Source organism: Dipteris shenzhenensis, chromosome 3 (assembly GCF_047967505.1).
Source record: "Dipteris shenzhenensis isolate YYH24624 ecotype China chromosome 3, Dip_SZ_1.0, whole genome shotgun sequence".
In the NCBI taxonomy this organism is placed as follows: Eukaryota; Viridiplantae; Streptophyta; class Polypodiopsida; order Gleicheniales; family Dipteridaceae; genus Dipteris; species Dipteris shenzhenensis.
Window position 1 is genome coordinate 2,307,063 of NC_141598.1, and position 26,111 is coordinate 2,333,173.

At 43.3% G+C, this 26,111-nt stretch overlaps 1 protein-coding gene across 1 annotated transcript in view; it reads right to left on the reverse strand.

The window, feature by feature from the left end:
- Positions 1-26,111, reverse strand: part of LOC147903224 (DNA damage-binding protein 1a-like) — a 68,871-nt gene that overhangs the window by 4,707 nt on the left and 38,053 nt on the right. The window contains exons 9-16 of the mRNA XM_087372995.1: positions 21,309-21,518; positions 8,826-8,932; positions 8,358-8,466; positions 7,531-7,731; positions 7,226-7,441; positions 2,926-3,036; positions 2,411-2,686; positions 1,840-2,114 (exon numbers count right to left, since the gene is read on the reverse strand). Coding sequence (XP_087229121.1) covers positions 1,840-2,114; positions 2,411-2,686; positions 2,926-3,036; positions 7,226-7,441; positions 7,531-7,731; positions 8,358-8,466; positions 8,826-8,932; positions 21,309-21,518 — 1,505 coding nt within the window. The remainder of the gene's footprint in view (positions 1-1,839; positions 2,115-2,410; positions 2,687-2,925; positions 3,037-7,225; positions 7,442-7,530; positions 7,732-8,357; positions 8,467-8,825; positions 8,933-21,308; positions 21,519-26,111) is intronic.

Genomic DNA, 26,111 nt, shown 5'->3' on the forward strand with positions numbered 1-26,111 from the left:
GCATTTTGTGTCCAAAGCCCAAACAAGCCATTACATCCACAACAAACTAGCCTGTATATTTGGCATATTCGATTCCAATGTAAGCATTGTTATCCATGATCTGTCTACGAGGCACAAACCCAAAACCCAGATTGGGCAAGATGCAACCTAGAGTACAAGGAATTGGGGATACGTAAAATCACCATTTTAGAAATCAACTTCTACACAACATGCATGAGTGTAATGGGCCACCAATCTAATGTTTTTTCAGGAATCAAACAATCCACCGAAAGGGAAAGAATCGGTCAAACATTTCGAAGAAACACTCCCTGGGCATGAACCTTTACACGTAAAGAGGGAGGAGCTGCAAGCAAATCAGCATAATGATGTTGCACTAACACAGCAAGCTGCCACTTGTTCTGTGTCCACAAACCATCCGGGCGGAGCACCCAATGCATGAAGTGCATCCGCCAAGAGGTATGCAGGCTTTTGAAAAAAGCCTTAGAAGAGCACCCTCAATCCTGCATGGCTTTCTAGAGAGAACGTAATTGCCATTTTCTCACCTTCTGTTGATCATTGTCTGTCAAAAAGTGGAGGCAGCCTGAAATCCCAATTGTTCATAAAGGGCAAAGAACGCTGCTGCATAACATCAGTAAAGTGCTGGACTTGACTCTCTGCATTTGCAATTTCTTGACGCAGAGTACCCATGAATCCTGAATCAAATCTAGCATGCCCAAGGAGGAGCGGCCCCATGCCTAGTCTGCAAACTACAGAGGCATGCAAATCAAGCCTATAGGCTATGAATGAGTCCTATGACCATGATACTGAAGGCATGATGCTTAAGGTAGGAGTTGTTGACGATAAGAACCTTTTGCAGGGCAGATAGTCATCGTGCATCGGAAGGCCAAAATGCAAAGTCATAGATACCAGAAAATGATATGATAAACGCAAAGAATAATCAAAAACCATTTCACAAATGAAATCATCAATTGCCCTTGGATGGGGATACAGGCCTCATCATTTTATCCCCCACCTTAGGAGACATTTTAGCCTTGCCCTTGTCAACAACCTTGGATGGGGATGCAGCCCCGGAGCTACGATTTCTTTGTATAACAGCAGGTCATAGCATCCTAGGGGTATATACCTAGATGAATCCAAGAACATTCCCAAACTCATCCTCTAAAAACACAACATAGTACAGTTTCAATCTCATGATAGTCACTCACAAGGTTGAAAACCATAAACTCCATCATGCATAGCAAGGATAATAGGGCAACGCACCATTTAAGATAGAAAGAATTATCACCTAGGGGTAGTTTGTATCTTCCAACAACATACATACGAATTTCCAATAAAGGAGTGTTATGAGGTGGCACGGACTTCACGACTTTGTGCGTGTGTATGTCTTTTCAATTTCAGGATTACCCTTCATTATAAGGGAGATTTGTGCATGTTGTTTAACTTCTATGCATGTAGTAATTAAGCAACTTGAAATGATTCATATTAAGACATCAATTTTGCAATACTCAAGAATTGTACTCAGTAAAGCCACTCACTCCTTGTAGTATCTGCAAGACAACACTTTTAATGCATTAAAAGCATAATCTTCCTCTCTAAGATTATCTTTAGCTGGTTCTCTGTTTGTGTGTTCTGTTTCACCTTCTTTCGTACACTATACCTCACTATGTCAATCATTGGATCTGTGTAACTCGTGATACATACAAATTCTTCCCACCTTCTACCTCGGCTCTATCAGATAATGGGTATTTGGGTATACATAGCTTCTAAACACAGAAAGGACAAAACCAATATTTCTGAAAAAATCCATTTAAGTGAGATGCTTCTAAGAGAAATGAAGACCTGTCTGGAAATGATGCCGAGTTGAATGGGCACATGTGATTGACCTCCTTTAAATTCACATTGCTGTAAAGAAGCTTACGATTGCTGCTGTAGATTACAGTGGGGCGATCTGATGCGGCAAAAACATGAGTAGCATTCTTCGAGCGGAAAGTCCGCAAAGTAATGGGTTGTGTACCTAAAGAAACTTTCTTTCTGTCTGACAATTGACCAGTATTTACATCCAGGAGAAAACTATATAGGTGCCCATCTCCAAGAGCACAAAGCAAGTATGGGATCTGCCGAATTCACAAGATACCTAACCATCAGACCAAATGACCTCAATCCACATCAATAAAACTAAAGTCATTTCTTGCACATAGAAATCCCAGCTTACAGAACAATACCCTTTTTTTAAAATTTAAAAGCTGTATTATCCTAGCTTATATAAATTTCCATGAAGGCTGCTGATCAGCAAGAATAATGGGTACCAGATTGATGAGAAGGGAAATTTTCCCAATACCAATTCGATTGTCAAGGTAACAAAGCTACAAAGAAAGAAGAAAATTTCACAAAGAGAGGTTAAAATTTGTACCCCCTCAAAAGCGCAGAACAAGACGGAACGAGGAATGATTTCACCTCCTAAGCTCTCTTTTGTGATAAGCTCGAGATTTGGAAGAGAGAAAATTCTGACACTTATGTCTGTCCACATCCCTACAGATGCCAAATGGCTTCTGTCTGGATCATCACCAACAGGATTGATGTCCAAGCAAGATATTTCATACTCAAGCTGTACATGTTTCAATTCAAATAATTCAGCATGACCAATCTCTAGGTAAACAAGATGTCCCCCACCAGTTGCCAGTAGAACCTGCAAGTACACATTCAGTGCCATTTAACATAATAAGCACAACTTCAAAACAGTGAATCATTTTGTCTGCACTTGCAAAGAATAGAGAGACAAAAAATAATGACAAACATGAGATGCTTTAAGTCTCTCTACTTGAATTTCTGCTTTGTTAATTTGTGCAGGAAGAGGAACAACCACTCTCTGTCAAAAAATGCACGACAAAAAAACTCATGTGAGTGTATATACCACATAATGACTACCTGTGAGGAGCTAGCTGTAGCAACATTAATAGATAATCCAGGAGGAGCTCTCCACTCAGTAAGCTGCCTCCTTGACGCTGCATCTACAAGCCGCAGAGAGGATGCTGTGATCTGAACTCAAGGGAAAACAAAAAGCATTTAGAACTACATATGACTTCCAAGAAATATGGAGAAGATACATTTATCTTTAAAGAGTCAAATTCATATCATCCTAGCTGGCGCATCTCAAGTGCAATAGAGGTACGCACTTGCAATCTTTCATTTTTAATTCCAAAAGGAATCTATCGCATACAACCACTTCCTCTCTCATGATCAAATTTATAGTTCAGGGCCTTTCAAAGTCCATCCCAGATTGGGGCTAATACCTACCAACTAAACTAAAGGCAACCAACTATACAACTCTTCTTTTCAGTTTCTTCCTTTTCTTGGAAATTTTCGGTGCTTGATGGCCTTTCCGAGGATCCTTTCCACCTTCACAACTCCAGGAGATCCTCTTCGAGTTCAAGCTACTTCCTCATGTCCATGAGGATTGTTAGTGGAAAATCCAAGGCCTCGATGGTGTTCCTCATTGTCGCCAAAGGCATCTGATTCATAGTCAGCTTAATCTAGGTGCTCCTAGGGGTCATATTGACCTTCTCTTTCTCCAAGAACACAAATTGGATGTTGGAGACTACAGAAAGTCGGATAAATTGCTCACATCCATAGTTAGGAGAAACGAAAACAGGGAAACAGGGAACGGAAACGTTTCGGGATTTTTGGGAGGGCTGAAACGGGGAAACGCCACGTCAGCAAGGGAAGTTTTAGAAAAGGGAGTTTTGAGATGAGAACACACACATTCAGAATGCTTCAACCTACAACCTACCTGTAACTTAAAATACAGTGCATAATACCTACCACAATGTCACTTAGAAGTTAGAACTTAGAAGAAGTTACAAATTAGAACTTAGAGGTTAACTTAGAAGGCTGAAAGAGAGGGCTGAAAGAGGGGGCTGAAGGAGGGTTGAAAGAGGGCTGAAGGAGTGGAGTTTTAGCTTTGAAGGAGGGCTGAAGGGGAGTAGATAATGATGGAGGGCTGAAGCAGCCTACAGGAGAGAAAGGAGTGCAAAGGAGTGAATGGGGCTCAAGGAGGGCTGGAAAACCTTGAGGATGGATAGAGTATGAGGCTTAAGGAGTGGAAGGAGTGAAACATTGCACAGAAGGCCAAAATTGAAATCAAAACGACCAAAATCGGGCTGGCGCAACGGATTTTCCCGACATTTGATGCTTTGTTGTCTGAAACGGGCTGTTCCTGTGCCTTGAAACACGTTTCAGGCTGGCTGAAACGTTTCAGCCAGCCGTTTCAGGGTCCTAAAACGTTTCAGACCCTGAAACGCGTTTCAGAGTCTAGACTTCCTAGAAATGGCGTTTCAGGCTTAGCTGTGCTCTGAAACGCGTTTCAGCGTAACTATGCACATCACACTTTCTATCTCCTGCTTTTGGCACTAGAGAAGGAGCTTGTTTCATTTTCAGATCCTTTCCTCCTCCGAGTTGTTGACACAAACCATCACTCCCTCTAGAGCACAATGGACTTTACTTTTGATTGGTGGATGCAAGATTGGTCTTCTCAACCTCTGTGTCCCAAATAATAGAGGGGAGCATGTCTTGTTCCAAAAGGAACTGCAACCCTAGGCTCCCATTGAAGACTCGTGGATTATTCAAGGTGACTTCAACATGGTCGAGTTATCCATAGATAAAAAAGGCGGCCTTCACTCTCTTGAGAGAGCCACTTAGGATGCTTTCCTTTTCCAATTCGATTCTTGGATAGATAGTGCTTTTCATGCTATGTCTTTGTTGCTCCTATTTTCTTGGGAGTAGGGGACACCAGATGCCCATCCATGCATAGATTGACAGACTTTATGTTGATGTCAGATGATTGGGCACCGAATAGAGGTGGCACTATTTTGCATTGTCTTAGGTGACTCCCCATTGAATCACTTTCAGGTGGTCTTGACGCTATCTGAGCCACGTTTGCATGCCTATTGTGCTAGTTTCAGGACATAAGATGCTTTGTATGCAAAGGGGGGCCTTTCAGAGGCAGTGTTACAAACTGACGCTATCTGAGCCATGTTTGCATGCCTATTGTGCTAGTTTCAGGACATAAGATGCTTTGTATGCAGGGAGGACCTTTCAGAGGCAATGATACAGACTTGGATGTCTCAAGGTGGTGTGCCTTCACCTTCAGATGTGGTAGCCGCCCTCTCTAGTACTAGTGATATTTATCGCTCCATCGCTAGTACCAGAAGACATGAGATTTTGATAGTAAAATTGGCATACACTAGCAGTCAATGGCCCTACAAAGGAAAGAAGCAAAAGTGGCATGCAGATACTTGGATTTTCAAGAGTGCCTTGTTGTAGCAGGGCTCAATAGTAGCCACTTTTGGATTAGAGAGCTGAGAGTCCTTTTGGATTCAAATGCGTAGGAGAGTCGATAATAACTTTTTGATTCAGATGAGACGAGAGTCAATAATCACTTTTCCCCTACTCTCATGCATTATCGCTTAAAATTTATCTTCCCTCCTTGCTTACTGAGAGATGATGTCAGGTAGAGGGTTTGGTAGGTTATTCCAAGATTGGCGAAAGCAAACATGAAGGCTCTACTTGATGCATCTTTCACCCATTTGGAACTCACACCTGCTCTATTCGCCCTTCACAAGGCAAATGTCCTGATTTAAATGGGTTGACTGCCTCTTTCTTTATTAATTTTGTGACATGATTCGTGATCATATCACCTCATCCATGCAGAGCATTTGGGACTCTGGTGCTATCAATGATCACTCACAGAGATTCATAGACAGCTTGTTATAGTGAAATGGTACTCTAGTGCTATCGATGAGGACGTTCTAGGAGTGAAAATTACACACATTTACACTAACTCTAGCCAAAAGTGCCTCATAAATATTGTAGTTGTGTGATATTGACACTAACGTGTAGCACACCTGTTCTCTCCACAATATCAGTTGCCAGGTGATTAAGAAGCTAAATATAGCTTGATAGGAGATATCTGAACTTGTTTCGTAGGTTTATTTAGATTCAGCATCACAAAGCGAATAAATTTTAGATGACACACAATCTCTCTCTCAACAATAGCAAAAACAGGTCATCAAACCCATGGTTATATCGGACTATTTGCTTTCCAAGATCGCCAAAAGTGCCAGCAGGCACTATCTATTAACGTGCAAGACATTCCAACACATCCCAAGATCTCCACAATTGACCTGAATACTTTGTGCATTAATAAGCCCTTCAATCCTCAAATTGTCACCCCTGTCTAATACATTTGAAAGAGCATCAAAGCTTTGTACTCAGAATGAACAATGGAGTAGATTGTATCACATAACTACAGCGAAAAATGTTGACAAAAATGTATTGTGCTCATAGCAATTACGCTAATGCAACTTCTCATACAATCTTGGCTACTTTGCCATTCTCCATATACATTCTAAATGCCATGAAGCCTTTGGAACACTAACCTGCAAGCCCACATCCTGATAAGCCATGGAACACACCCTCTACTCTACTGGACGTGATAGTCATGATTTTCAATAGATGTATGTCGACAAAGGAAATCCAGTGTCATGTGGTTATGGAAGAAAAAGTGGGAGGAAAGAGACAGCAAACCTCACTCTCAATGCCACCCTGGTCATAACATTAAACAACCCTCAAGGCTAGGCTGTACCCAAAAACAGCTACTGGCTACAATCGATCTCCTGAAGCAGAAAAAGGCAGTCTTACAAAACAGATGCACTGATGGGCTGTTTGAAACTTTTAAGTTATTATCTCTGTGACAACTAGGCACCCACCAGACAATTTCGATGACCATTAACCATAAATAAAACACATCATACCCCCATCTTAACTTAAGACTTGTTGGCCAAATCAACAACTTTTCAGTCTCAAGCTTCTTCTCTAAACTAGCACCTCTGCAACAAGTCGCTGAAACAGCCATTGAATTTTACTTCAGAGAAGTGGCTGTGCACAACCATCTGTAAACAGTGGTTGCAGAGCTGTAAATCACCAGCTAGATACCTTAAGCACAGTACACCATGCTTAGAATCCAGATTTAGCGACAGAATCCATTATACTGCATAACTGAGCTTGGAATAACATTTCACAAAAAACACATAAAGTGTAATTCAGCACATGCGAAATCTGTGGAAATACTATAGCCAGTAAAATACAAGAAAGCACTCACAAAATAAGAAAAGATGAAAGAAAAGCACAGGATAAAGTAAAGAGCAATGGCTAGATAGAATATTTCAACCTGAACCAGTTGATCATACAGTGCATTCTGGCAAAACAGAGTCTGAGCTTCAGAATCAAAGCCATCAATCTCCGTTTCTTCCAGCTCATCTTCTGAGTTCATTGCGAGTATGCGAGTCTCACTAATAAAGCTAACCACCAAAAAGGTGTCAAATGTATCCATTGAAGCAGCTCGAAGTGACCACATCCCTTTGATACCTTGTAGTTCTGCAGATGCCTGTGTACAGAAAGGACAAGTTAGCCTCATAAAGGAGACAAGATCTGATATTGTATGAGAAAATGGTGTTTACAGCACGCATAGCACACCTGTTCATTGATACCGATCCCATTTCGAACAATGCGCAAAGATCCATCCTTGAAAGCACCTGAACAAGTCACAACCTGCCCTTGTCCTTGTCTCTCAAGGTCCACCACACAGAGGTCCACAATTGGGCCAAGATTCACAAAGCTCTCCAGGACCTCCACATATGAACCCTTTGAATCAGGCTGAAGGTTAAGCTTGATAAGCTGCATTGGGGGATTTCAAAATTGGAGATGAGTTTGCAAATCCATTCGAAAGTGCTAAAACACCATGCTTGCACTACGTACATACAGAATGGAAAATTATAAAACACTAAAGTATTTATATAGTCACAAATAACTTATGCCATGTTTTCTTGAACCACGTATATGCCATAAAGAATAAAAAACTCAGTTTATTCCCCCAGCATCTTAAGTACAATCAAAGACACCTATTTATATCTGTTCAAATTTATTTCACCATGTAAAAGAAGAATAAAAAGTAAGTCTTTAAAACATCTTATATCACCCGCAGAATGCATGAATGTACACATGCTAGTGTACATTTATAAAAACTGATGCTGAGTTTCTGAGAAATCTCCAGATCAGGCTCTGGGCTGAAGATTAACTCCTCAGAACACAACGATTAAAGGCAGGAAAACAACCTATTCTTATTTCACAAAGTACAAAGACAATAAACAAGCTATCCTCAAGATTAGAACTTTTGCTTCCAAGACAATAGCACTTTGCCCTCACACTTCAATTGATTGAGTCACTAGGCAATTAGAGTGACATGGTTCATAAATTCACCAAGCATTTGTCACCATTAATTCATCGAGAATGTCACCTCTCACCTGAGAATCTCCATAGCTAGATCCTATAAAAACGACTGCATTGTCCAAATATGAAATTGTTGAGGCTGCCGATGTCTCCCCAAGGCGCTCCACTTTCAAGCCCGTCACTCTAATGAAAAATCCAGACAGTTAGTCAGTTGTGCTGCTAATATCAGATGCATTTTAAAATACAAAACAAATCACTAATAAAGAACTAGCGGTTTGGGAAATTTATAAAAACTCAGGCCTTTGTAAACTACCAGAAGCACTACTCCAAGCATATGAATTTATATCTGCACAGGTAAATTTTTCAAAAAAACCCTGATCCCAACACATTTCAGAAGGCCAGCATTAAATGCAAGAAGATGCCTCAAAATAGGTCTAGCATGCCTACACCTCAATATAATCATGTCGTGCCCAATGTCATGCCCAAGTCTCTGGAGTACACATGCTCACAAAAGCCAAAGAAAGAAACAAGTGCATAACAACCTTTCTTTCTCATGGGTAATCACCAGAAGATGGAGCATTCCTGTTAGATCACTTAAAAGATATCGAGATCCATCTGCATCAACTCTTCCATACGCCTTTGTAATTGCCTGCATGAACCCAGAATTGACATCATTATAATCAAGCCATGCATGAACAAAAATGACTTCCCTCTAACCTCCACCTTCCCTTATCCCCCCCGCGCCCTCTTTCTGCTCTCCTCTCCCTCTTACCTCCTTCCCTCCACTGACTGCCACCGTCTTTATAGTTTTCTGACAGTCCATATAAGAATTGTCACTTATTAGCTAAAGTCTCCTAGTTTAGGTTCTTCTCTTGTTTTGTGCAGACAATCTAGTTTCCCTCTCTTGTTTTGTGAAGGAAATGTTCTTTTTTATTTTGGGAGGCTCATGCTGCTCTATCATAATCTCGACGTGTAAAGCACAGTTCCTTGCTGGGAAAGACTCTTTTGCTGGCAGTTTACTCTCTCACCCTTCCTTCAGTTTCATGGGGGTGTTGAAGGTGGAGCAAACTCTCGTAAGGGCTAGAGTGATTACTAGTGTTTGGTCGAGTCAAAGACTAGTCAGACACGTGGCACCAATGCATGGCTTTGCATGGAAGGCTTGAGGTTGAAATATCGACTAGATGAGCATGAGAGGTTTGGTGATTTATCACTCCATGATTTGTGGGCATAATTTCCTCATGTTTCCCATGATTTATGGATCTGTGTGGATGGGCTGCTACTGACCTTCATCTAATAAGATCATGGCTCATTGTCAAAGTAGTGTTCTACAATATAACCTCACAAAAGCCCAATAGGGATGTGGAGAGTTGCCTCGGTTGTGTCAGTCTCTTAGTCTTTCAACTCGATCCACAAAGCCAATTTCTTGGAGCAGGTCGTTGCAAGCTGATTGCTTGCCTTGCATGCTTACGTCTCGATTCAGCCTCGATGCCCTCCATTCACCCTTGCATGCAACTAGCAGCCTTACACTATAGCTTTGCATTCTCTCCCTAGCAGCAATACATCAATTCCCTGTGCAGGCTCCCTTTTTATGCTGCCCCTGCGCTTGTCTGCATTGCCTCTACACTACCCCTATGCTTCCCCTATGCAGCCTCTTAAACCCTCACCCTAATACTCTCCTCCTCCAGCCTGCTACCTTTCTCTTTCTCCATCCCGTTGTCTCTGCTCTGATCATTATTAGCTCAAGCTTCCTCCATGGCTTGTGGGATGGACATAGTTTCGGAGCAGGTGCAGGTAAATGGGGCCTATGGATCTTGAGACGCAAAGAAGTGGAAATGCAAGCTTTGAGGGAACAATTAGAAGGGCAGTGCACCTTTCCTTGTCTCCTCACCTCATCACCTCATTCAATGTCTCTTCGCGCACAAATTCCAACCCACCCCTCTCTCCACTTAGTTGTTGCACACCTACCTACCCCGTTCTTCCCTTCCCTTTCCCCGCCTCAACTAGGCCCTCGCGCAAGGGTTCCATCTTTGGACAAGCCCTTGTGAGGCCGTGGCTTCGTGTTAGCAGCCCATTTAGAGCTGCCCACTGCAGTCTATCATAGGGACTGCCAAAAACAATTCGGCACTCCTCCACCTCCCCTTTTGGCTTTTTTTCTCTTTGGCCCTTCGTTAAGCTCTATAACCCTGCTTTCCCTTGGCCCCACTATTCTAGGCCTTTGAGCCACTTGGCTCCTAGGGGCATATCCGCCGAGTACTAGGTGGAGCAAACCCTTGATCATGTTTGTTGTAAGATGTTATATTGAAGCCCTATCAACCTATCCCTTGCAAGCAATGCCAAGGTGGTCAACCAAGTGTTGTTGGCCATGGCCTGTTACATTACATCCTTCTTGTGTTTCCACAAAGGAATAGCTTCACCCACTAGTCCACAACATTCTACGGGCACAATTAGATGGCACACGAGATATCAGAGCTTGGGTTGGATGGAAGACATTCATCTTTCCCAATCCAAGGGCCAGCATGCCATCATTGATCAAGAGATGCAAAGAAGGGATCTCTTGGGTGAACTTAAAAAGCAAGGCCTGACCCCACACTCGAAGCCCTAGAAGCTCCTTTTGTTGCAAGATTATCAAATTTGAACAAGGGACAAGGGTGTAAAGGTGCACTCACATAAACCTCACATAATCCAGCCCTCAATGCAATGAGAGGATAGATAGGCAACCACTCATATGGCACTCTGAGGTCCGTAACCATGAGAAGTCATCCTAGGTGCCACAAAGGAGATTAGTTTGGCACAGTGATATAGTGGACCCCACCAAGTCCATGGGGTTATGAAGCAAATTAAATCAACTACTTGAGGAGCGCCTTAGCACTTGTTGCACGAGAGGGAAGCAAGACGAGAATAAATACAAGATTGAGCACCATTCCATACACCTTGAGAGAGGGTATGGGTATACGTCATGTGAATGAGGATCCTCCGACTCTAGAAAGACAAACCTCCCGCGCTAGAGTCTCAAAAAATTCGTATGTTGTCCACTACAAGTTGGGAGACAATGGTGTGAAAAGGAGATGCACAATCAAAGGGACTAATCTATGGTGAAATAAATATTTCCATGGCTCAAAGAGAGAGAGAGAGAGAGAGAGAGAGAGAGAGAGAGAGAGAGTTTATTAAAAGTCTATGAGACAGGGAAAGACCATCTAGTACATCTACTTATGGAGGGCGCATGGCAGCTCCCAAGGAGTGCCAAAAAGCAGCTCCGGTTATTTAGAGTACCTACATAATATTCTGAAAAACATGATCGGTCTTACATTAGTTTAAGGCTAAGAGTCTTTTGTGTTTGGATTTAAACTCTTTGATGATTGCTATGCCTTCAGATATACTACCCATTTTCCATCTCTCTTAGCAGCCTTGACTTTGGCTAATTCTATTGCCTTACTCTTCAATTGAGCTCGTGTGAGTTCCTTAGCTATCCATACCTTAGCCCCTTCCGACTTGTAAGATTGGCGGAGAAGCTTTTTCTCCGTAAATCGTGTGATTTGATCCTAATGATAGCATGTCCTCTAGAGTGTCGGATATTAGCTGCTCCATCATCATCATCATCATCAACCATCCATTCAATGCTAGGCATGGCTGCTTTGACATGTGCTAAAGTTTCAATAAAAGAATCCTCCTCTTTGTACCAACCTTCATCGAGTCCTCCTACTTTGATTTTTAATGCATTGTCTCGTCTGGCTTCGTGTTCCTTGATCTCTTCCTGGATATCAGTTTTATTTTCCTTTGTATCAACCTCCACAGTAACTTCTTTCTTGATTGTTTGTACTTCAATGTGAACTAGATCTTTGACTATAGAGACTAGCTGAGTAGGGGGCAAAACCGTGCAAGCCTTTACTACTTCGTATATGGCAGCTTGTTTATCATATCCTTCAAGAAGATGAGAGCCAAGCTCCTTGTTGACTTGATTCTCTACAATGGTTGAACACTTTTATAGATCTGCCGTGAGCTTTTGGAGTTGCTGGTTTTCCAGTTCAAGGTCCTCAATCTACTGTTGCAAACTTTGAACCGGAGTATTTAGTCTAGTACGAGGCAATGAGGCTTATTGCTACCCATAGTGTCTAGAGCAAACTGTTAGAAAGCAAAAACCCCAAAAACTAACAGTCGAGCAGACAAAAAACCTGATCTTGGATCAAAGCTAGTTGGCATAGGGGGAGAGAGGGGGAGAGAGAGAGAGAGAGAGTGGGTTTATTAAAAGTCATCGAAAAAACAAAGGGTCTATCAGACTGAAAGAAGCCTAATACAATGGACCAAAAGGGTGGAGCCTTTAAGCGGGCATCATCACCACGATGAACACAATAGGATAAATGAGAGAAAGCAGGGGCTCGCGGCCAGGGTGGAAGCTCAAGGGGAGCCCAACAGTGAATGAGGCTGCACTGACATGAAACTTGGGATAGAGCGCTGACGGTGGTCTGTGTGTGTGATCTGCTATGGTCTCCTAGAGACAAATTTGAAGGGGAGAGAGAGAGAGAGAGAGAGAGAGAGAGAGAGAGAGAGAGGAAATGATACTCAAAAGAAGACATAATGAAAGGCTTTCATCCATTCATCAAGTATGATGTGACAAGTGAAGTACAAGCCTTTATAGGCTAGACACACACACTCTAGTACCAAGTGCATATGGGATAACTCCCAAGGTGACACGTGGCATTCACACATGAACCACTACTAGATCTCCTAGTACAACACACACACTCTTTGGCTATGATTTCTCCAACACCCCCCTTGTCGCCATTTGGGAGTCGGGACTTCTCCTAAGAAAATAAAGATTGATCTTTATTAGAATTGACTTTGGTCAAAGAATGGTGAAGTTGGTTAACCAAGAATAAGTTTTATTGTTTTTACTTTTCCCTTGCATCGGTAAAAAGAGAATTGTGGGGACGCCCACAAGGGACTAGAAATAGTCCAAGAACTAGAATGTATGCATTAGTCTAACCTTTAACGGGTTAAAGTGTTGGTTTTTGTTTGCGGCAATGTGTAGGACCAAGAGGCGTGTAGAAAGGCCCTAGATTTAAGGGGAGAGCGTAGAAAGCAGGTCCTACAAGGCAAAAAACACCAAGATGTGGGCGTCTACTTTATGGAGGACACCACAAGGCCAAATCAGCAAGAATTCCAGCACAATTTCCAAGAAAATCCCCCTAAAGCTGATTTTAGGGAAAGCTCAGCTTTCTAAAAAAAGTATGCCTAATTTAGGCTTGGGAAAAAGCTAAAAGCTAGCCCCAGCTTATAGAAAGCTCTTGCTTTTGGGTTGGATGCTAAGTCTATAAAAGAAGAGCCTCTGAGCTCTAGAACACACAGATTGTACTCAGTCCATGCTCTTGTGACAGCCAGTTGTACAAAGCCTTATTCTATTGCAATAAAGACCTTCAAGGGGGTCCAGCCCTTATTTCTGGGACCTGCTGTGTTTTGCTCCTCACCCTTCTCTCCCAGCACTCTATCTTGTTGACAATTCGATTTCCACAGTTTCCACACCTTTCCCGAGGAGTGTACAGAATTTCCAGCACCATGCTCTCTGCCCCGGGTACCGCAATATGCTCCAGAGGAGTCCCGCATTGATTGCAAGCTGTCCCACAGGGCCAAAGTAAATTGTGATTTCATTTGGTTTGGGTTTCATCCCTTCAGAGCAAAGAGTGTGAGACCCAACATGCAAGGAGTAGACCGAACCCCCTCCACCTCAATACTACAAAGAGCAAGTCCTACTAGCCAACACCTCCTATGTGATAGTGACTTCCCAGTCAGCTTCAGACCGGCAAGGGTAGACCATCACTCATCAACCCCCCTTACTCTGAACTGGGTGGCCAATACCATCATACCAAACTTAAAACCTTTTGGGGGACAACCCAGGGTAGAGTACCTCTTATTGACTCCAAATACATTCATTTTAGAGAGAAACTCAAGGCTGAGAACCTTTATTGACTCAACACAATAACACACACCGTATAGGGCCTACAAAGCCCAAGAATCCCAGTTATAATGCTCCTCAAGGTAAAGGTCGTTCTTTTACAAAACCTGCAAATAATATTCTTGCTGTCTTCCATTTGCTTGTGGAAGCAAATGCTTGATCACTAGCAAAGGCAAGAATAGATTCTTTATTACGACAAGCCTTCTCAATGAGTAGAGCCACCATATTATCAAGCGTGGTAGTGGCAAGGCATAGAACTTCAAGAGTTTGCTCAGAGTGTGGTATCCCGTGCATACTCTTCATAAGGACAGCCATCTTATCTTCATCATCAAGCGCGCTTTTCAAACTTGAGAGTTGTTGAACAAGAGATTGAAACCTTCCTAGATCACTCAACTCATCACTCTCTTCCATTTTCAAATCATAGAACTTGAGCTAAAAAGACTTTGGAGTTGGTGATTTTATTACCAAATAACGTCTCAAGGCGGGTCCCAATCTCCTTAGCAGTTGACTTGAAGTCCACATGATGGATGAGAGAGTCGGTAAAGCAAAGACCAATGAAGGCAATGGCTCTTGCATTTTGCTGCTCCAAAGCTTGCGTTGTTGCTGATCAAGTGTATCAATTTTGTCGTCCACAACAACATCCCAAACTCCTTCACACATAAGGAGCATATGCATCTTGGTTTGCCATGTGAGAAAGCCATCCCCCTTGAACTTCTCTACGAGCAAGGAACTAGCAAACAAGGAAGTCATGATGAAAATGGCTTCGTGAAGGCGGGCAGCAAACTCAAATGAATAACCAGCAAATGAATGGACTGGTCTCGGGCTCTAAAATGGATCAGCAGCAAGAAAAGGAGCTCTTGTGGTCATGGTAACAGCTCGAGGTGCTGTAGCAGGTCCGAAATGTGGAAGACGGCTCAACAGGACATCTTTGAATTGCAAAGGTAGGTCACCAATGTGAAAATCGGCTGCTATGGGTGTGCTGGAGTGCTGGAAATAGCTCGAAAGTAGCTCTGTTGAAGGCAGCTATGCAGCAGCAGCTCAGAAACCCTGATTTCGGCAATAGAGAACTCCAAAACGTCCTTGGGTAACCACACGTGCAGGAGCCTCTTCCAAGAAGTGCCGATCAGCAAGCAAAGAGGGAGCCAAGGACCTAGCTACAGCTCCAAGACGGCTTGAATGAAGGCAGCTATGAAGGCAGCAAGGAATGAAGAGGTGACTAGCTATGGAGGAGACGAAAACAGAAACTAATGGCTGCAAGGAAGAGGCAGAATAGAGGTGGAAATGAGGCGGCTGCAAGGAGGAGGGAGCTGAGCAGAGTTAGGTTAGGGCTTGAAGAGAATGATGACGTGGTAGGGCAGATTAGGACAGGACTAACCTGCTCTGATACCATGAAGGAAACATGGTGTGTGTGTGTGAGAGAAAGTAGTGGCTATAAGCCCTTCATACCTATCCACTTTTAAGGGTGGATAACATACACACTAACACAACATAGGGAGTTTTCACACATACGAGGCTTTGAATACATAACAATCCCCACTTTGGAGCAAAGGAGGTGAGACCCAAACGCAAACATACGTTGCTACCACCCATCTTATCCACACTGCCTTCACCATCTGCACCTCCCGTGCCATGGTCACAGAATCTCTCCTATCAGGTAGGAACAAGCGTAGGGAGGCCAGTACTTTGTCACTCCCCTTGCTCCTAACAGGGATATGGAAACACGAATGATAAATAAAGGCACACAAAAGAACATAGATACAATCAAGTTCAGGGGACCAAATGGGGCACAGAACCCTTACTGACCCATAGAAAGAGAGAAAGAGGGGAGAGCTGCTTCACATAAAGCTAGAAGAGTCTTCAAGGGGTTGCTAGAAACTCTACAAGACAGCAGGCTTTCATCCTCTCTCTCTCTAATAGGACAAGGGCTGGATTAAAAGAAAGAAAGAAAGACAGTCTATTAACGTCCACTGGAGACCAAAAGGTCTATGGGACAGCAAGAAACCCTCTAGTACATCTGCTTTAGGGAGGGCACATGGCAGCTCCCAAGGAGTGCAAAACGCAACCCCAATTATTTAGAGTACCTACATGATATTTTGGAAGAGTAACCAGCCATACATCAGTTTAAGACTGAGAGTCTTTTGGTTTTGATTTAAACTCTCTGATTAGTGCTACCCCTTCACGGTAAACTGCCCATTTTCCATCCTTTCTGGCAGCCCTGACTTTAGCTAATTCAGTTGCCTTAATCTTGAGTTGAGTTTGTGTAAGCTCCTCTGCTATCCATACTTTGGTGCCCTTCAGCTTGTAAGATTGTTGAAGAAGCTTGATCCGCATATCTTTTGACTTCAGTGTAAGGATTGCATGACCTCTAAAGTGCAAAATAGAAGCTGTCCTAGAGTTGTCATCATCCTACTCATCATCATTCACCCATTCCATGTTGGGCAAACTTGATTTGATCTTTGTCAATATTTCACTATATGTATCCTCCTCTTTGTACCAATCTTTTGGGAGCCCCCCTATTCTAATCTTCAGCACATTATCACATCTAGCTTCGTGTTCTTTAATCTCTGCTTGGATATCAGACTTACTTGCTTTGTTGTCCACTTCCACAAACACTTCCTTCCTAGCAGTTTGTACTTCAGTGTGAACAAGATCTTTGACTGTAGAGACTAGCCGCGGGGTAGGGGGGGAATCCTTACAAGATTTTACAGCCTCATCAATTACTACCTGCTTACCAGGCCCTTCCAAGATGTGAAGTCGGGCCTTTACTTCTGCCAGCTCCAATCGTAGCTCTCTCACTGTCTGCTGCAGATAAAAAATCTGATCCTATTGCCCGAGGATGGGCCAATGGAGAGGGTGTCATGGCTGCAACTGTAGAGTACCAAGTCCTAATGGATGTTAAAGGAGTTGAGGGGAACTTGGAGGAGAGGGTAGGCCAATCCATAGTTGGTTGTATGATGAACCCCCTGGCTTAACCTAACCCCCGGGTTGGGTTGGGGGTTTAGCCCAACTCGGGGTTAGGGAGGACTAGAACTAGACTAGGATTAGACTAGGTACGAAAGGAAGATATTGAGGATGGAGAGGTGTTGACGGGTAAAGGTACGACTGTACGGGAGGTACGGTTGTACGAAAGGTACGACTGTAAGGAACGTAGGGGAGAGGCTGTATGGGTGGTACGATACAAAGCAAAACAAAACAAAATGTACGGAGGCAATATAGGAGAGAGGGTGTACGAGAGAGGTACGGAAGATACAGGGAGGCTATACGGAAGGGACAATACTGGAGACGTTGTACGAGAAGGTACGACGGGAGAGCTACGGGAGGCTACGTACAGAAGGTACGGGAGCTAAGGGAGGCTACGTACGAGAGGGAAGGTACGAGGGGCTACGTACGGAAGGTATGGTACGAGGGAAGGTACGGTACGGAAGGTATGAGGGCAAGTGATGGGAGCAAGGAGCGGAAGCAAGAGGAGAATTTGGATGAGTTCGATATGTGATAGAGACGAGCCTATCAGTTTTGAAGATGCTCAAGACAGTGAGCACTGAATAAGAGCCATGAAGTCAGAATTGGATTCTATCCAAAATAACATGTAGGAACTCATGGATTTGCCCATAGGAAAGAGAGCTATTGGGATAAAGTAAGTGTACAAGGTCAAGCGAAAGTCCGATGGTACCTTTGACAGGTACAAGGCAAGGTTGGTTGCCAAAGGCTATTCTCAGCAAAAGGGGACAGATTATGATGAGACCTTTGCCCCCGTTTCCAATATGAACCCCCATCAAATGTGTTGTTTCATTGGTTGCTCATTCCGGGTCGTAAGTACTAGAGTTTGATATCCAAACAGCTTTCTCGATGGGGACTTGCATGACAAAGTGTATGCAGTATGTGAGTCATCAGATGTGTGAGTTGAGAGACAGAGTAGAGTATGCAAGCTGCATAAGGCACTTTATGAGCTGAACAAGCCCTACGGGCTTAGTATGAGAAGATTCATACATATTTAACCCGTCACATCTACAACATAGTCTACCTGCGAGTACACTATTGATGTCATCTCGTATGAGAATAATCTTAAAGCTTCATTTGACATGTCTGATCTGGGGCTGTTACACTACTATCTGGGCATCCAGTTTATGCAATCAGATGAAGGCATTGTGCTCAAACAGTCAAAATATATTAGGGGCTGGTACAGAGGCTGAGGCTGCTGATACATGATGCAAGTGAGCCTTTGGATGCTGTTATGTGCCCAATTTAACTCTGTGGCACCCGTCTAGATATTCAGTTTAGTGTATCCAAAGTTGAGCAGATGTATGTGAAGGAAAATGAGAGATGGAGAGCAAGCCACACAAAATGTACTGAATAATAGAGATCGAAAGAACATACAAAGGAGAACGTTTTGTCTAAGTGACAAAACCTTATCCTATCCACTAACCGTAGTTACGGATCCTAATTGTGGTTAGGGGAAAAAACCAAGGATCTGGCCAGAGAAAATATTGAAGCTTTCCGTAAAGGGTTGGGCTTACTTCCATTTGGTACAGAGATCACAACTTGTACATAAGGATGTTGCCACTGTCCAAGGGAAGAATGTTGGAAATATGGTATATTAAGACAGTGCCAATCTAGTAATTAGTTAGAAGGGTTAGTGGCACTTTTTCCCTTATCTAAAGCTTTTTTCCCTAGCCACAATTAGTGATTGAGTTTACATGTGTGAGGGTTTTAACCCTAGTTTGGGTTGCCCTAAGCTTTTTCATGTTGACAACCCTTGTATTCTCTCATTCTTCATTCTTGCAACATCAAATCTTGTTTTGCTTCACTCTCATTCTCTCCGCTCTTTCCCCATTTCTCACATGAAAGGCCATAGCTTAAGCGAAGCTACCACACATAATCCTCTCCGACATCCTGTCACAGATGCGGACCAGCCATCAGCCAAGAAAGGCTTCTCTCGGCTAGTGGTGCATGGAGGGCTTCCCATATGTCCCTCCCTTGAGGGAGGATTGGCACTGTCACAGATGCACAACATGAGTACAAGAGATGATCTTAGACTATGGAGCTACTGGTTGACTTAGCAAATCTCACAATTCACTCAGTATCATCTTACGGTTACAACGCATGCATAAGGTATTAACACAAGGGATGGTAGATGAGGCATGGAATGCCTTCCAAATTGAGGTGAAATATCCCCTAATAGGTAAGAGGGAAGTGTCACTTTCCAAGAGATCTACAATGTAACACCAGTCCCCAAGCAATGCGCATAAGTCCACCATAGGAAGACGTTTGGGAGTCGGTGGCCCACATTATAGCATCTCTAGGTTGTGCATTACAACCTTGTGATGGGTGGACAATGAACTTTGACTTCCACCACTCTCATCAATCTATGGCTTAACATCGTTTATACCTTGCCGGTGATTTCGTAGCAAGATACCAATTGCTACATGAAAAACGCATAGAACCATCACATACTATGCATACTCACTGTGGTCTGACAAGTTGGTTGTCTCCCTTCACACAATTCACCTCGAGGACCGCAACCTTTGGCAATGACTAGAGCTTTGCCTCATTTGCTACTTTTTCAAGGGATTTCTCTCCTTGTGCAAAGATGCTCGAGCTTTATTTGCATAGCTTGAGTCACTTGTGATATGGACACCATGTGATGCCTCCTAGGCATCCCTGACACTAGGAGAAGCACCACATAAGGCAGGAAGAAGTGCTCCAAATAAAGGGTTATATATATAGGAGAAGTGCTCCAAATATAGGCATATATGAAGCAGTATCAGATCAAGGATAAATCAAGAATGTGTCCCAAGTTTAGGTACATCTGATGCATGTATATGGTTGTCAGTTCAAATGTATAAGCATCTATAAATGCACTTTCTGAGTCCGTAAATGGGCTGTCATATCATTTCAAAAAGCTGCATCAGCTCACTCATCAAGGGTTGGAGCACCTAAGTATTCTGAAAGGCATAGTGTGAAACACAAACACGAGTTATGAGCATCATAGCTTTCAGGTTAATGCAAAGTAGGTGGTGCAGTCACTAGACACCCAACACCTTGCTTCTTATCTTTACTTGCATTATGTATAAAAATGACCATGTTTGTGAAAACGAATTGCACTTACCCATGCTTGTAGCGGGCTGCTATGCTAAAGATTTGGCATTTGTCAGGTCTGAAAATAATGCAAGTCGTGTCTTCCCTTTGGTCTTGCAAAGCAATCCTTATATGTCCTGCACATAGCTTCTTACCTTCATTATAGTCTTTCTTTCTGTATTCATGTACAAAATACTCATATCTGGGAGAATAAGTGCATTTATCCTTCTAAAAGCGCTGCTACCAAAAGATTTGGCATCTGAAGTGTGCATCGAAGTTTTAGCTGCCAAAGGCTAGCTTTAAGAAAAAAGCTAAAAGAAATCGTCTAATGAACATCTTTGTACCTACCCCAGAAGCACTGCTATCATGTACGTGTCATGAAGTCTTTGGCTGCCAATTGCTACTTTTAAGAAGCAGCCCAGATGATATTGTCCAATGACCATCTTCCAGCCGTTTAAATTTTATTTTACATTTAAAACGATCTTGCACTCAAGGCAAGAGCCTTGCACACTATTAAATAGAATGCAAAAGCTTCAAAGAGAATGCATTACTGACTTACTGCTTTTGTGAATGATATGATAGGCCAAGAGAATACAAAGCATCAACTCAGTGATGATCAATTTGGGGAATTAGAAAATGACTCCTTGCAAAAAATATAACAGCTTCACAATAGCAGAAATTTTTAAATGGCAAAGGTTTTCCACAGCTGTCTTGGTTTTAGCAAAGTTTTTTCAATTCCAAATTTAAGGAATTCATTCTATACCCCTCTCCCCCCCCCCGGGCGCGCCCGCCGCACCCCCACCGCCTTTCCCCCAAAAACCAAAACACAGACACATTAGTTTGGCTGCTAACTTCACCTAGGGCCTAAAATGGCTCAGCTTTGCATTTCTACAAAACAGTCGATGCAATGCCCCAACGATAGAAGCATCAACTTTCCAAAGACACAAGAAGCAGAGAGAAAACTAAAAAGTGGAACACAATATCCCTATCATTTAAAATTTACCGGCCGTATTGGGATGGCCTTGAAAACAGAACCATTGTAATAAACGATGGTCTGCTCCCCAATGATGATGATGCCCCCCAATGGCATAGGCACAGGAATCAGCAAGCCGGCTCCATTATCTAAATTGTTTTGAACCCAAGGACCATCTCCAAAGTCTTTCTCTTTCAGCAAAACCTCATAAGTCTTCACATGGCGTGCATCCTTGTTGTCCTGCCATTCAATAACACAAAGACAGTAAGGACTCCTAGGATAATATAGTAAAACAAATGATGAGCAACAAGGAGAACGCAGAGAGTATTCTTCTCGAAAACAATAAGCTCATTTATCATGAAACAAAAGATCTGTATACATGTGCGTGCGTGCATGTGTGTGTGTGTGTGTGTGTTTTTTTTTTTTTTTTGGGGGGGAGGGGGGGGGGGGGGGGGGGGGGGCGGGGGGCTTGGGGTGGGGACAGAAAGGAAGGTCGGTGGAGCTCCCTCGGGACCCCTTCCCTTGCGCAGGTCGCCTTGGTGCTCTCCTGCTGTCGCGACTATCCTCTTCACCTCTGCTCTCTATCTGCCGCCCTGTTTTCTAAGCTTCCGCTGTTCCCCACAGGGTGTGAGTGTGAGTGTGAGTGTGAATGTGTTTGTGTTTGTGTGGGATTTTCACCTGCTGAGTCTGTGTATCTGCTGGGTGTTTTGCTGCCTGTTGGTTTTGTGTTTTTTGCGTCAACGACTTAAACATACCTACTGTTCTACGACCTGTTCATAAGCCTTATATGCCCTGTTCTTTTCCTGTCCAAAATCCTTCTTCCAGCAAGCTTCTTTAGCTCTCCCTAAACCCTGTTTTTAAACTGCCACTGCTGTCTTAAATCTACTGTTCAGAGCGCCTTTCCCTCTTCTGTTTTGTTGACCTTCTGCTGCTGTCTATAAACTCGGGTTTGTTGCTGTAAGCTGGGTCTTTGTTTCCTAATACAAATTGAATAAATATCATAAGTAAATATCCTAATGTATTGTAACATTTAACATAAGTTTTAAACGGTTCAATACAAAAGGGGCGACCTCAAGCAGTCAGGCTATTGTTATGGAGGGCAGGGCATGCAGCAATGTGCCAATCCTGAGTTGCAGCCCTTTGCAGACATTTTGCAGGAAGAATAAATTATGCATGGGGGGATGAATCCATGCCAGAGTTTCGTGTTTCAGTTCGGGTCAGCTTTTATATGCCCCATCATGTGCTTGGCTCAGCAAGCTGTTGTCTTGTTCTTTCCATGAAGGATACCTGATGCAGCTGATGTGGTGCAATGGCTGAAATCACTTCTTAAAGGATGCTATGTTGCAGGCTGTTACAAGGCTGCTATATGATGTCATTTTTACGAATACTCAGTACAAGCAGCAGTTATTGAGAAATCCCCTTTATTTTTTGAGATGAATTAATGCATGTGAATCCTTGGACGGCTACCAAGGATTATCCTTGAATGTCATGTTTGGGTTGAGGTGGTGGACCAACCACTGTATTGTAGGCCTGCCTTGCTTTTTAAGTAGAGGCTTTGGGGTTTGTCCCCCTCGTTTGCGTCGGAATGTTAACCATTTTTGTATGTTGTGGGATACTAATAGGCCCACTCCTCCACATGTTGCTTTACGGGTGATTATGCTGGGTATGCCTTCCAAGCATGTTTTTTTAAAATTGAAATGGGGAAGTCTTGCAGACTCTTGCTTTGAGTGTGGGAAGCTTGGGCATGGGCATATGCAATCTGAATGTCCTCAGCTTTAGCTGAAACCTCCTCCTACACCTGATGCTTCTATGCCACAGCCTCTGATTGCACAAAGAACTCATAATTCACGGGCTGCATCCTCACCTACGGTTATTGAAAAGGGCAAGGCCAAATTGTCTTCTACACTTTCCAATGCAGGGGATAAAATCATGGTTGGAGAGAAGGCCTCTACTTCTGATTGGCAGCAGCCTAAGAAAGTTTTTACAGCAAGAGCAGTCACCATTAGAAATTGGACGGAGACTGCTTTCACCTCTAAGGAGGCTCCAGTTGTTGATGGTTTTGGAGTTGGCAGGATTTGGTCCACCGTGGTTTGTGCGGATCCACTTTGTCTATATGTCACTCATGCTTCTGTAGGCCATCTCATGGGCTATCCATAGATGCCACTTATACCTTGGTATGTGCCTTGTAGGCCTAGTTATAGTCAGTTAGGACTATTGGTACAGTTAGTTGATGTACCATCTAGGTCAATTAGGACACTTAGTCCAGTTAGGGCAGTTAGCCCTAGGGTTTTGTTATGTTGGCTCTCCCTTGAGCCTCCACACTTGTACTAGCAGCATTTTAATTACAGCAGCTCGTTATTGGCTTTCTCTCACTCATTTCTGAGCTTTCATTGATTGCCATAGCCAACAATGGTATCAAAGCACGCTAGGGTCCTTTCCCCCAGCCATTGGCAGCCTCCCTGAGTGCTAGTACTCTCATTTGGAGCTGTTTGGCGGCTTGTTTCTCTGCTGTTCTGCACCAATTTGGAGCTGTGACCACATGTGTGGGCATTGGAAGCCATTCTGTACGGTTTAGTTGCCAACATCCGGTCTTTTGGTACTGTTGCTACTCAACCGCCTGCCATAAATGCTCCATTGAGGCTCAAGAAGGTGCCCCAGGCCCCTTGTGAGCTGCTGCCTCCACTCCATCAGCAAACTGCAAAAAGAAACTCAGAGGTTAGGGCAAAAAAGACCAGCAAATCAACTGTCGAAACATGACGACACGGAGCTATGTTAAGGCTCTCGAAAGTGCAATGCAAGTGTACATGGCAGGATCACCCCCCAAGAATACCTCCGAGATATTGACCCACCTCAGCAAAATTTGCTTGGCCTTGATCGAAAAGATCGATAGCCTCGAGATCACTAATGTGGCATTGATGGCAGAAAATACACATATTGACAAGACCCTAAATGAAATCAAGAAGCAAGGGAGGCATATGCAAGAAGAATGGCGGAAGGAGAAAGGGAAGAAGGACGAATGGGAAAAGGAGAAGGAGACGTGGGAAGATAAGAAAGTCAACCTCAAGGACAAAATGCAGGCCATGGGGACAGAATTACAGCAATTGAGGGATATGCAGAGTGCTAGATATGGACACATGAGCTATGGCAGCGTGATGACACTTCAAAAGCATGCTATGGTTGGTGCATTGCCTCCTTTGGAGTCACCTCCTCCTCATACCTGTGAAGAGTGCATCCTCAGTAAGATGCATAGATTTCTCTTCAAAAAGGATGGTGCAGTACGAGTTGTTCGGAAATCACAGCTCATACATAGTGATGTTTGTGGTCCCATGAGGACGCCTGCTTTGGGTGGTTATCTGTATTATGTCACATTTATAGATGACTACACAAATTACACTTGGGTCTATGGCTTGAAGAAAAAATCAAATGTGTTTATGCATTTCAAACACTTTGTGGCCAAGGTTGAAAATGAGACAGGACTCAAGGTGCAAACACTTCGCACCGACAAAGGGGGAGAGTATATGTCTCATGAATTTGAGGCATTTTTGAAGGAGAAAGGCATCACACATAAGCTTACACTGAGGCTTACCCCTCAGCAAAATGGCAAAGCTCGGCGGAAAAAGAATAATGTGCACTGGATGAATGCCATGCACAATGAATTGCAGTCCGTTGAGAAAAATCAGACTTGGGACGTTGTGGATTAGCCGATCAGTACAAGGCACGGCTGGTTGCCAAAGGATATGCTCAGAAAAAGGGCATAGATTATGAGGAGACTTTTTCTCCTACATCCCGCCAGGATGACAACTATCAGATCAGTTATTGCAATGCCTGCAACTTTTGTTTGGAATGTTCATCCGTTGGACATAAAAACAACTTTCCTTAATGGGGAGGGACTTGCAGGAAGAGATTTATGTCAAACAACCTCCAGGCTTTGAACTTTCGGGTAATACACATCAAGTTTGCAAGCTGAATAAAGCTTTATATGGGCTGAAACAAGCCCCACGAACATGGTATGCCAAGATTGATGCCTTCCTGGCCAGCAAGGGGCTCAATAATAGTCCAACTGAGCGCACCCTCTACATCAAGAAGGATAGGGGGGATATTTTAGTCATCATTCTTTATGTAGATGACATGCTGCTCACAGGGTCAAATGAGGAAATAATTGCAGCTTTCAAGGCTAAATTGAAAGCTGAATTTGACATGAGAGATTTAGGCATGTTAAATTTCTATTTGGGGATCCAGTTCATACAAGACAAGCGTGGCATCGTTATGTCTCAATTTAAGTACGTGCAAAAGCTCTTGGATAGATTCAACATGCAAGATTGTAAGCCTACAGCAACTCCCATGGAGCCAGGGCTGAAGCTTCCTATGTATGATGCAGGTGAAACCGTGGATGCCACACTTTACAGCCAAGCTGTTGGATGTCTCATTTATTTGTGCAATACACAACCCAATATTCAGTATGCAGTATCTCAGGTGAGCAGGTATATGCAAAGCCCAAAGACAATACATTGGCAGGCTGTAAAACGCATCTTTCGTTACTTGCAAGGCACGAAGTCTCATGGCTTGATGTTTCCCAGGGGAGGTGACTTGCAGATGCATGCTTACTGTGACTCACATTGGGTTGGAGACTATGACACTAGGCAGTCCACAAGTGGTAATTGTTTCTTTTTTGGCAAAGCTTGCATTTCTTGGCTGAGCAAGAAACAATCTACTGCGGCTACTTCCTCATGTGAAGCTGAGTGCAGGGCAGCATTCACAGCGACAGTTGAATGTGTTTGGCTACGTCGTTTGTTATCTAATCTTCATATCTCATTGGAGGGTCCTTCTCCAATT